Genomic DNA, 13,347 nt, shown 5'->3' on the forward strand with positions numbered 1-13,347 from the left:
AGCGTGACAGACGAGCATGAGACGATATAGGGGAAGATGGGGAAATAGTTTTTGGATAATCTTCAAGCTTATAGTGGGTTATAAGTAAAGTTATTCTTCGATTGGTAACTGTAATATCATAGCTGAAATTGTAATAGTAATTCGTTGCACAACTCTTTGGGAGAAGTAATCACAATACTGTAACGCAGTAGCCTGCCTCCCAACACTGCTGGTAAAAGCGTAATTCATCAAATGTCCTGGCTGCGTTTGGCGAGCAGCGTCGTGCGCTCTCTCTTGGATATCCTTGGATATTGTTGGTCATTTTCAATGCCTGGATAGGACAGTGAACCTTTTCAAATGATATATGGGGCTGTTGGATGCGGTGTCCATTCGCTTGGCACCTGTTGCCTTTTCAGCATCGGTCTACTGAGGATTTAACGACGGCATCGTCCACCTCATATCAGGACAATGTCGGAAGATCAAACTGATTCTAACTCAAGTGGGCACTATTTTGACAGCGACTCAACCAGAGTCCAGAGCAACTTCGTATTTTCAGGACCTATATTTGTCATTTTGGTGGTGATGATGGTGACTTTGGTTGTTGTGATAGTTTTGGGCAACGCATTGGTCATGTTGGCCTTCAAAGTGGACAAGAGTTTGAGGAGACAATGCAATTACTACTTCTTGAATTTGGCGATATCAGATTTTCTTGTTGGTAAGTCTAAGATTTCTGTCATCCGTCATGATATTTTCATAACGTACTGTCATCTATCTATCTATCTATCTATCTATCTCATCTACCTATTATCTTTCTGTCCCCCCCCTTCTTACTCATGACTGTCTGCCACTGTGCTTCCTTCCTTCCTTCCTTCCTTCCTTCCTTCATCCTTCCTTCCTTCTTTCTTTTAAAATTCAGTGTAGAATTTGGATGTGTAGAAATGGATTTCCTGAATGCACGTGCTCAAGTTTAAATGTATTGGCACTTCAACCCTTTCCAATAACCGGTTCCCTAGGGGCGTTCTGCATCCCAGTCTACATCCCCTACATCCTTACAGGCAGGTGGACACTGGGCCGGGGGCTGTGTAAGCTGTGGCTGGTCATGGACTACCTGCTCTGCTCTGCGTCTGTCTTCAACATCGTCCTCATCAGCTACGACCGCTTCCTCTCTGTCACCAGAGCGGTGAGTGTGACATCCTTTTCTTCTCATCTGGAATGCACCATCAAAATGAATTAGGACTGTGACATGCCAAGAAAATCAAAGCATGGTCAAATGAAAGTAGACTTGAGTCATTTTTGAGTTCGTCCTCAACTTTCTCTGGATCATTTTCCCTTCTCAGTCCCTCCACGTAGACTAAAATACATTTTTGGCTTATTTGAATGCTAGATTTCAAAGGCAAAAGTTTAAGAGGCTTTTTCCTTGTAGCTATACCACTTGGTTAATGCTTGTGGTCTGTTGCTTTGTTTTTCAGGGGTGAGTCTCCCAGGTCATTGGTAGGGGCAGTGCCATCTCATTGTCCCAAATGTGCCCATCTGCAGAGGTTAATCATTCCTGACCCATTCAGGCCCAGTGCCACCCCTAATTATAGCCTTCCCCCATGATGAAGACAGAAAAGTCACATTTCAGCTTCAGGACAGACTGGGCCTAGTGCTGGTTTCCCACCTGCTTTAATATCCTTCCTAATTTTAAATGCCAAAGCCAGATATAATGCAAAAGGACAATTACAATTTACAATTTCACATTTGGCAGACGCTTTTATCCAAAGCGACTTACACATGAGATTTGCATACAACACAAGCAAGTTTCTAGATAGGAGAGAACAACGAGAGTAAGTGCTATAGAGCTAAGTTCTGGTCCAACAGGACAAAGGTGCTACGAGACAGTGCAACAAGCTAAGTTCTGGTCCAACAGGAATACAATTAATAGGCTAGAAAACCTAATGACTAAACAGCGTATTTTGTTGTCCTTATCTTAATAATGCAGCCATGATGCAGTTTCACTCTTAATTACCAGTTCAACAGAATCACATAATTCCAACAATAGGCCTGAATTATGATAACCATAAATAAACCATGCAATATCGGGATACTGCTTAACAATTGTACAGAATCTACAGTATCAGTTTTATCATTTCTGCCTGTGTTAGTGCTCATCTAGAAGTTAGCATAGATTTCCAACCTCTGCAGCTGCTAGCCTCATTCAACCATCTGTTGGTGTTTGTCTGTGCAAAAGCCAGGTCACTGTGTCCTATACATGTGTGTGTTAACTCCAAGGTGGGATGAGTCTCGGCATAGTAGACAAAGAGAGTGTTCTGTTTTCTTTCACAAGCAAACACTTAACATCAGAGCAATGAATACAAATAACACCAGAGAGAGAGAGAGAGAGCCTCTTCTTTAATTAGCTAGCTTTGATCATAGAGATCCTCCTCCGTGCCGTGGTCCCTCCAACCTGGAGAGATCAATCATAGCAGAAACAGGCCACCGGCAGCCAAGTAGCATTTTCCTAAAAGCATTTCTCTCTGAACATTGAAAGAAAAAGCATGGGCAACAGTCTGAGGATGCAGCTCAAAAGTTGAAAATAAAAGATTGAGTCAGATTAGGTGCATATATTTGGCAGTAAAATGGGACAACAGCACATTAACAAATGCTAACTACACAGTATTAGAAGAGAAGGGTTCAGATAATTGCATTAGGTTTGATTTTAAGGATGCGCTAAGACTCAACCCAGGTCTCCTAATGACATACATGATCAACTCACATTTATCAGGAGAAACCTAACCAACCCGTGACTTTATATAGAATGTACTGCACTGTATGTATTAATAAAGAAATATATAAATTCAGATTGGATTCATAAGGACAACTGATCCCTTTCTATTGCATGATACCTCATTAAGCCTCTGTCATTCATAACAGAGACATATACTGTATCCAGAACCGCTGAGTAGGTTTTGAACTAAGCTGCCTGCTGGACAGTGTTGTGGACAGGAACATGGGATGTCATCAGTGGGAAGAAGTGGTCATGAGTGGTACCTCATTGACTTCCCATTCAATAGCACACTGTTAGGGTTTCAGAGACGCGGTGGGTTCATAAATTCTGTCTCTCCATGAAAGACTTTTGAGATTTTGCAAACATATGATTACATATCTGTAAATAGAAGAATATTGTATATTTTTAAATGGTTTATAATGCTAATAATTTGATAGTATTTTTGGAAATTCTCTTTTGCTTGCTCCCATCCACAGAAAGTTCAGAGCATAGGGTCAGCTATAGCAGTGCCTTCGAGCTGGTAGGGTTTCAGTATCTTGCTCAAGGACAATTCAGCAGGGTGGATGCTTTTTGTCAAAATGGGGGCTTGAACACAGATCCTCCTCCATTCTCACTGCACCGCCCTGCTCTGATGAATGTACTGAGATTAGACAGAATGTTAATCAAAGAACAGTGCCTACCTTTCATGGCTAAAGATAGGCCACGTTTGCTGAATAATTGTTTTTTAGTTGTCTAAACATTTATATAACATAACAATGGTAGACTCCCCCACAGACACCATGATTTACATCTTTATTTTCTGCAGGTAAGTTACCGTGCCAGACAGAGTATGACTCATCAAGCCATCATGAAGATGATTGCCGTCTGGGTGCTAGCCTTTGTCCTTTACGGCCCAGCCATCATATTCTGGGAGCTGGCGGTGGGCAGCAGTCGTGTGCCAAAGGATGAGTGCTTTGCCGAGTTCTATTACACTTGGTATTTCCTGCTGAGTGCCTCCATGCTGGAATTCTTCTCTCCTTTCATCTCCGTGGCTTTCTTCAACCTCAGCATTTACCTCAGCATCCGCAGGAGGAGGCTCCACAGCAGGGAGGCCCAACCCCACCTCCAACTCAGCGAGCCAGCCTCTGCCCAGGGGGAAGGCATCCCCCTTTCCCACAACTGGGGGTTGGGGATGAAACTGGCTGTAAGAGGCTCCATCCACTCCCAGACCTCCTCTCCCTGTCTGGGCAAACTAGATCCCTCAACCAACAGGGCTGCCCAGCCTAGCCGTCTGTCCAGGGATAAGAAAATTGCAAAGTCCCTGGCCATCATAGTGTGTGTGTTTGCCATCTGCTGGGCGCCATACACCCTACTGATGATCATTCGCGCTGCCTGCAGAGGGCGGTGCATCCAGCACCACTGGTACGAGGTCACCTTCTGGCTCCTGTGGCTCAACTCGGCTATTAACCCCTTCCTGTACCCGCTTTGCCACAGTAGCTTCCGCAGGGCCTTTAGCAGGATTCTGTGCCCCAAGCGGCATACTACTCCGCCCGCAGCTGACCTTCATGCCGGCCAGTGACAAGCTGGTGCCCGTGGGCGGGGATAGACAATTTGCAAAGACTATGGACGGAATTGTTCATAATCTTATCCGTACGTTCCACAGTCATCAGCTGGAGCTAGACTGTGCATTACAGTTTGTCATATTGACCATAATTAGTATATTTAAATTGTGCATTTGATTGTTTGGATGTATCAGGTTGGTACTGTGTAATTTAATTTCAATCAAGTTAAAGTGTCCACATCTGAAGTGTGTGCTAAACATTCATCATAACCAGAAATGATAATATAAAAAAATAATTGGGATAAAAAAAATCCAAATAACATCATCAATATTGTAGAGTTGTTTTTTTTTTAACAATAGGAGCTTCACAGATATTATGTAGGTCACATACTGTATGAACTGGACAGGTTCACCAGAGCTGTGCCAGGTGTCTGGTGGGAGGAAAAAAAGGTCAGAGAACAATCTCTTCAGGACTATGGATAAATACCATGCAGACACTGTAATAATTAGGCCTGTCAGGCAGGCCGTATGTAGAAACATGGTCCAGATACATAATTTTGCTTGACTAAATGCCACACACTTCGGCCCATGTAGCACGCTGTCAATCAGTTAGCTATGATACATATAGGCCTACTGTAGAAAAGTAAACTTAACCAGAATTCATCTTTGGCTTGAATAAGTGCCATGCAGGCTACACATCCATTAACTCCTCATGTTGTGTAGTACTTTATGTGAAGCAGCTATTATGTTGGTAAGACATATGGGACATTTAAAATTTGGCTTTGTTCAGTTACAGTAAAAGATGGAGACTGACATCCTGGTCTACAGCTACAGTAAAACAGATCACTATCACCCTCTGCTGTCAGAAAGTTTTACTGTTTCATGAACACCTAGTAGTCACAAGCATAAATGTAAAGTCCTGAAATGTGTGTTATCAAAGAAACAAAACTGAGCTTTTTTTTTTTATTTTGGGTACATTGTTGTGGTATACAGATAGACTACTGAAGCACTGAATTTCTTCACACATGAAGTAAGTTTTTGACAATTTCATCGTCCCATTGTAACTTGAAAGAAATAACTGTTTTGTTTACTGTAATGTTGAAAAACAATGCAAACATAAAGAAGCATTCATTTTTACCTTTACAACTCATGTTAAACTATTAATTATCTATCAATTTGCAACTATACTTACTTTCTGTGGTATTGTTTTTTATTTTAATTCACGTTTTAGAGAAAGTCATTGGTTTTATGTAAGAGAGTAGTAACCTGTTCAGAAACAATGCCAAATTCTCTTTTTTAAACTTGTGATCAATCAGGTGTATGTGTGTTTACTTGCCACTAGATGTCACCATTCACCTTTATAGCTTTCTGTGTGTTCACAGTGCTTGAGCATTAAGCTGTAATGCAGTATTGGGTGAAGTCACTCCTCGAAATTGGCCTTGGTTTGCAGTAAATATTGCCTGTGCTGTTTGTATTAGGATTATCGATCATATTCAAGATATATATTGCACCAAGACCCTGACTGATTTGAGTAATAATAGAATAAATATAGCCTCATAATCATCAGCAGGCCTTGCTATTGGATGGTGCTTTCTGTAGATTTACTCACAGTGCGTCTTTTCACTGTTACAGTTTGTCACTTTTAATTGTCATAAAAACTTAAACAGTTATGTACTATGTTTTAGCCATTGTTATTGTCCTTAAGTGTGTTATATTCTGTAACTGTCTGTGAAACTGAAAAAATTTGTCTAGTGGCCTACAAGTTGTTTTCTTGGCTCAGAAGAGAGGTATTAAAAGAAAAATACGATAATTGTGTTCTTTATAAGTGAATAGAATTTAGCATAATCATTTTCAGAAAAATGAATGGATTTCCCTAACTGGCTAAGGACCTGTATGCACAGTAAATAATAAAAATAATATCACAAAATTTAATTCAGCTCTCCACTGCAAATGGCAGCAATTTGCCCTGTAGTTATTGTTTACCTGATGTCTAATTGGGTCACTGATTTGGAAAACACTTCTGGATCAAGTGGTACTCATGCCTTTTGTATGATGTGCAGAGGAAATACTGAGAGTGCAATTCCATTTTGATATTGTTCCACTGCCTAGGTAGGTTTGTTTTGATAGATTAAATGAGTTCTTTCCAGATGCAGACTTATTAGACCTGTAATTACGCCATCATGTTAGATAGTGAGGTTACATTTGCAGGTGCCTGGGGTCCCACAGGGGACTTACATTGCTCAAATTGTTGCCGCTGCCCGTGTGCACATCTGGGCCCCTGGTCAGGTGCTGGGAATAAGGGCACAGCTGCAGGGAACAGGCCTCTGCTCCCTTCCCACCCCCTCTCCCCCCGTGGCTTGGTGGGGGGACAGAAGCACACTTCTGACCAGAGGGATGCAGGCACATTTCCCTTGGGAGGGCAGAACTGCATCTATCAGCAGAATGGCATGCCTGTGTTTACTCCGTGTGTATCTAAATGCAACAGCAAGGGCCATCTCACTGTAAGGAACGCCTGCTCCGTGTGCAGTTATATTAGGAGGAGCACTGCTATTGATTTTGTTGATAGATTGAAATGTCGTGGCATGTGAGCCAAGCCAACTGGCTGTTGAATGTATTGGGAATCACGCCAGCTTAAATTGGCCTAGGAGGGGTAGCAGCACTATGAAAAATATAGATGAAATACCAGTGAGACCTTAATAATTTGATGTACACAAGTGTATGTGTGTGTGTCTGTGTGCATGTCTAAAACTATTCTGTCTGTGTATGTGAATGTGTTTATGGGGGGTTTGGATGTCTGTGACCACAAGCAATGTGTCTGAAAGCTGTGACCTCAAATGGAGTGCACCTGTGCCCCTTAAGTTTATAGACCCCCATTAGCAGAGGCTCAACCAGTGATCAGAGGGGGGAGAGGGCCTATATAACTTCCCCATGAGAATCTTTCAATAGTTAAACTCTTAGAGGTTTCCCTTCAGCACTCAGCCACAATGACCTAATGCTAAAATCTTCTGTTTTCAAATTCCAACGGATAACACCTCCGGTCCACACAATAAGAGGCTTGGCAACACTAGTGAAATGTAGCCAGTGTAGTCTTTGGCATGAGGAATAACACAGCAAACCTAGACATGTTCAAATACCAGGACACTTTATAAGGGAAAACCAATACACACCCATGGCATCTGAGAGAAAAACTGGTATGCTAAAGTGAAAGACCAAACCACTCTGGTCTGCAGCTACAGGTCAAAAGTGTGACCTCTTTTTAAGTTGTAGCATCACTTAGCGTGCATTTTCCCCTGCCTGGGCTGTTCACTTTCTCAGCCGGCTAAATGTAAACCACAGTTAATATTTCATGAGGGACATATTCAAAAAGAAAAACAAGACTATTTCTGCTTGATTTTTGCCTTTCCGTTCTTCCGTTTTCCCTGTGCTTTTTTCCTGCAGTGTACTTCCTGACTGGAGATTAAATAATTCCATTGGAATCCTCTTAGGATGGGTTCCCAGCACTTGGCAATTAAACAATTACATTTAATCAGCATGGGGCGACGCTTCAAGTCACCCTCATTTCAGACGTTGATTAAAAGCAATTCTGCAGTGGTTATTGCCGTCGACTTTCGAAACTGTGGTTCACTTAAGTTTACTGCATCTGTGGGGTCAGGTTGGATAGCATTATGGCAGGTTCAGCGGTGGTCGAGAGCTGTATCTGTCTCTGGTGGGTAGAGCAGTAAGGACAGAACTCATGGCAGACCTTATATTGTCCCTGCAGTCAGAGCTAGTTAGATTACTCCGAGACATTTTGACCCTACAGCAAAGAAGACTCAACGAACAATGGAAAGGAGAGGGGCATTAAGTTATGCATGTGGGAGCCCACATGCTGTGCGTGCACGTGCATCTGTGTGTGCATTGTGCACATCGCGTGTGTGTATGCAGTGTACACAAACGTATCTTTTTGCATCTGCGTATAAGTGTATTTGGCTTGAATGAAATGCACCTTGACATATACAATTTCATCATGCCATGCAATAACATCTCCCTGCATAATGGAAAACAAGCTGAGAGAGAGAGGGAGAGAGGGAGAGGGGGGGAGGTGGCTTTTGTGTGAACCGTGTTTGACGTTATGCTTGAGTGAATGAGTGCTACGTGGCATAGCGCTAGAGCAGTCCACTGTCTTCCCTCTGCAACACAGATGAGTTGTGATGGAGACCCGGCCTCCTCTAGTGAAACCCAGGTGCCCCTGTTTCATAAGGCACCCCACTGGCTCTCCAGCCCTCTTAATTAGCGGCTTCCGTCAGCTGGCACCCAGGGCTTCAAGCACTAGTCTCTGGCCTCTGTTGTTGAAGAAATCCAGTTCACTCCAGATCATCAGCTTCCTGAAAAGATGGATACATGGGCAGGCTGAGCAAGAGGCATCTAGTGTTTTTTGTGAGTCTGTGAATTTCCTGGCATCTAGATCTGATGCAGACTGGAAAGATGAGAAAACACAATGCTCTTGTCAGAATATGTTCCTTAGCTTTAATAAAGATGGTCAAGTACAGAGAATTGGCCATGAGTTTTAGGCAGAGGCTCAGCTGTAGACACACTGTAACAAGACATTGATGATTTTTATATGATAAAGTCAAATATAGATAAAAGGTTTCACCAGACCGGGAATGTAGCCTTTTTCTCGGTGCCGTATCATAGCAGCGCCGTAACAATAGTCTCTTCTAATGACATTCCCCTAGTAACTTCTTGCCTCTACAAGTCTCAGGGGGGAAGCGCTACAAAAAGTGATAATTACATGAAATATACATAGAGAATAAAGGGAGCATGTTTACATAACCAGGCCCATAAATATCTGACTGAGAAGACATTGTTCTCCGACTCCTTTTAAGCTGATCTCCCAGGGATGCCATTTTAATGACATGATGGTTTAAAGAGATGCTGCTCCATCTCGTTCCATATTTAATTAACTTTTGCTTTTCTGACGCAGAGGAAAAAACAGAATAAAGAAAGCGTGATAGAGACAAACACACGATAGCGAAGAGACAATAACAAATAGCTGGGAGAACAGAGAGGGAGGCAGGGGGAACATGAGCAGAGACCTTGTCATGCTTTTGTGAGCTGTTTACAATACAAGAGATGCAAGGGAGGGGTGGTGGGAGAGGGAGAGCGCGAGAGAGCGAAAGACATGAGGGGAGGATGATAGTAAGGGGTGAGGAAAGACAGAGAAAGAGTGAAGGGGAAGCCCAGAATGTAAAGATAGAGGGATGAAATTAAGAAAAGGACGGGAGGAAGAGAGGAGATGATGAGCGCGAGAGAGAGAGCGGGGGGATAGTTGGAGAATGAGGCCCTTTATCTCCCATGGGACTCCATTATGGAGCATTTCCTAGTTCATCACCAATAAGCAAAAGAGAGGAAAATAAATGACAAACTGGAATTACGAGGCAAGGTGTTTAACTCACATCCCAGGCCCCCCCAAAAAACATAATAACATAATATTATAACATAATAAACAGAAACAAAAATAAAAACAAAAGGAAGAACTATTTTGAACTGTGCTTCTTCCACATTTTTCTCAAAGCATGAAAACATTAAAACCAATGGCAGATGTCAGCGGGCATTATTATTTCACAATATTTTTCATATAATCAGATTTCTGCTTATGTTAAAACGTGGAAAGAAAAAGAATACATTAAATAGTACATAAATTAGTGTTAGTGTTTCTGCATAGATGTAGCACACACAGTAGAGCAGAGAGTATTGAAACACTAAAGCTGGTTTCAGCAGTCAAGAAACTCAAATCAATACCATATTTAAGCAACTTAGGCCAGAATTCACCCTACTCTCACGTAGTGTATTTTCCATTTTTACAGTTAGCTGTATATACTCTGCATTATTGATACTCTCACTCCCTTTCTCTCTCTCTGTCAGACTCTTCCCTTGTCCTCCACCTCATCACATCAGCCGGAGCCTGGAGAGTTGCAGCAGGTTTGACCCCACATGGTCTATATTTTATTGCTTGGTGTTTAATTCATTTTTGAAAATACAAAAAAAAAAACAAAAAAAAAAACAATCCAGTGCCTTATCTATTTCAAGTGCCTGTCTTGGTGAGGCAGAGGGAGAGGGCTGGAGGGGGATACTCACCTTCAGCTCTCCCAGTTCAGGAGGCAGGGGGGATCATTAGCCATCAGGGCTGCAGGACGGGCTACAGAGGAGGGAAGAGCGCTTGCCCTCACATGGCCTCTGGGTGGGGGTGCTGGAGAGCCAAGTAAGGAAATCAACAGCTTCACTATGACAGACGCAATAACGGGGATGATGAAAGGCTATGTGTTTGCAGTTGGTGTCTTAGAGCTGTTAACAATTTGTCAGTGAAGTGAATTAAGTGCTAGATGCACAGTGTTAAGTCTAATTATTAATAACCTAAAAATCACCTCAGCAAGATGCATGTTCAACTGTATTTTAATATTACATTTAATGTTGTAGTTTGTATTCAGGTAGTTTGTAGTGCAGGATGAAGGCGATAATTTTCAGAAACTCCAGACCTGAAGGTGATATTCACAGCTCCTGATTCCCTTCTCTAATTATCACCTGAGAGCTTTCTTTACCATCCACACATTTGCAGTCCACAAATCTGAAGAAGTTGCTTTAAAATAATACTTTGCTCAGAGGAAGACTATGCATGATAGCTTTCCCAACTGGTTTTCCATAATCCTAAATTTTCATGCCACAGCAGGTATCACTTGTATTATTTAAATATTACATTACAATAAAATTTTTGAGAAACAGAAACAATAAGGGATTACACTGTAAATGAACAAAAGAAAACAGTGGAGGCCCTTTTGCTCAATCCATAAGCACTGTGGCAGGGCTACAGAACGAGCTTGAGGCGTCCATTTTGCTGACACAGTTCTGAAGTGAAAAGATGGCTCTCTGGATGTGGAGCGCCGGTGTGAGAGATTGGGTTACCCCAGACACTCCCAGCGGATATCCCGGCCAAATGGATCTGGATCTCACGCTTGGGCGCACATATTGAATGCCATAAGAGGTCTCTGAGGTCTCCTTCAGTGGGAGGAATGCTCAGCCTAACAATGTGGAGTTTTCACCAAACCAAATTTTCCACCAAAGAAGAACGACAGCAAGGACACCGGAACACAAGGGACAAGGACTGAATGCGTACTTCTATTTGTGCCTGTGTTGCTCATGCTGGATGAAATGGCTCATTTTCCCCGTGCTGGATAGACACACACCGCACAGGTTCAGTGCGCTCTCATAATTCTTTAATAAAGTCTCTGCCTTAACACAGGTTGCCACTTTTCCTCCTGAGTACTACGGGTATTAGGCTGTCAAATAAAGAATCACAATACTATTCCACACACAACCAATGTCCTGAACCAGAACAACAGCGTTTAAGCTTCTCCCGAACATCTGGCTTGACTGCCCGGTTTCACAGAGGACCGGCCAGGCTCTTACTAGCATTGAGTGCCACTTGCATTGAGGTAATGTTCAGGCGACGACACCGTAGAGGATCAGCCAGGCTAAGTTATCTCTGAACAAGTCATCCATTCTGCTGCTTTCTGATGGAGAATACTTGGGGGCTGTGTAATTATATTGCTTTAAATGAACCCCTGAGAGCATCCCTGCCAAAGCGCCCCACATAGTCTCACACTTGGGCGAGTGTCAGAAACACAACACTTGTGTATGCACTCATATGTGTGTAGTTGTCTGCGTGTGTGTGTGTGCGTGTATATATGTGTGTTTTTTGCTGCTTAGGCTGGCGTCGGAAGGGAGGCCGCAGTGGTTCTGATACGCCTCACAAGTGAATTTAATTAAATCATAAATATGAGCTGGAGGCCGCCACCCAATTTAATGTAATGGATGATGTGGGCCAGTCCATCTCTGGCAAAGCAAAGTTCTGGACCCGTTCAAATGCCCTTGAAGCTTATTAAAAGTGCCTGGCACAGGGAGATGCTAGCAAAGTTGTTTAATGGATGCCCAGCTTGCATTCAGTATGACAGTTAATGTTGGGCCGTACCATCTCTGACTTGGACGAGGGATTCCATCTCCATTGTGGAAGACGAAGACTGTCACTGTAAGAGGGCCTGTCCATTTCTCATCTGATCCTCATTGCATTACCGTAATCAAATCAAATAGATAACAGACAACATGCACATTTGATGTTACACTTGAAATAGGAAAATTCAATAAGACAAGCATCACATAACCCAATGATACAGGCTCATTATAAAGTACAGTATGTGATAATACTTGAGTTCTAATTAATGCCATCATCCTATGGATCATGTTGGAATCAATATCTATTAGTGTAAAACAGGAATAATTGCATTTTTTTCCTAATTGATCTGAACAGTATATATATATATAAGAATATATACATGTATTCTTCATATCTTTGTTTTTATATGTGTTTATATGTGTTATATATATGATAAAAATAGTATGTACTGTATATCTCAAATGAAGCATTGTTTTACCATCATATTTGTTATTCATGGTATAACCTAGTTATCATCAGATTGTTTCAGCGCGATGCGTAGGAGATGCAGTGTTGAGTCTTTTCAAAACAAAACTGAAAGCTTAAATAAGTGCTATGCTACGTGAGTGTCACCATTGATGAATCATTTGCGGAGACAGACAGATGTTGTTGCATGGGTTTCGTCCCATTCGGCAAAGGCGGAAGAATCTTTCCCGTGGTCCCCTGGAGTGCTGGAGGCTCCCTAAATAGACCTAGCGCAAGGGTGTAGAATGGGACCGCACAGGGTGATGGGTAATGGAGTCATTAATAACACAGACCTCCCTTAAGATGCTCAGATGTTCGTTAGCAAGAGCCACGAGGGAGTGAGGAAAAATAGGATGCAATTTGATACATTGAAAAAAAGGCAAAGTAAGCCTTTGATGATGATCATGTTATACTGTCACAGGTCTTGTCTGACAGGTTAATCGTATTCACACACACACACACACACACACACACACACACACACACACATATAAACAATCAGTCAGACATACTGTATATAAACACAATCAGTCAGACAGAAAATGAAGGGACATTGAAGCCATTTCCTCA

The 13,347-nt window shown here is 42.2% G+C and overlaps 1 protein-coding gene across 1 annotated transcript; it reads left to right on the top strand.

Annotated features, from left to right (window-relative positions):
* The first annotated feature begins 447 nt into the window (after positions 1-447).
* Positions 448-4,304, top strand: LOC139643889 (histamine H3 receptor-like). The gene is made up of 3 exons (XM_071519182.1): positions 448-694; positions 993-1,159; positions 3,552-4,304. The coding sequence occupies exons 1-3, from the start codon at positions 448-450 to the stop codon at positions 4,302-4,304; spliced, it is 1,167 nt and encodes a 388-aa protein (XP_071375283.1).
* Positions 4,305-13,347: the final 9,043 nt, after the last annotated feature.

This window comes from Centroberyx affinis, unplaced genomic scaffold, assembly GCF_046629955.1.
Source record: "Centroberyx affinis isolate AG114_WGS23_722 - 3 ecotype Tasmania unplaced genomic scaffold, CSIRO-AGI_Caff_v1 ptg000668l_1, whole genome shotgun sequence".
In the NCBI taxonomy this organism is placed as follows: domain Eukaryota; kingdom Metazoa; phylum Chordata; class Actinopteri; order Beryciformes; family Berycidae; genus Centroberyx; species Centroberyx affinis.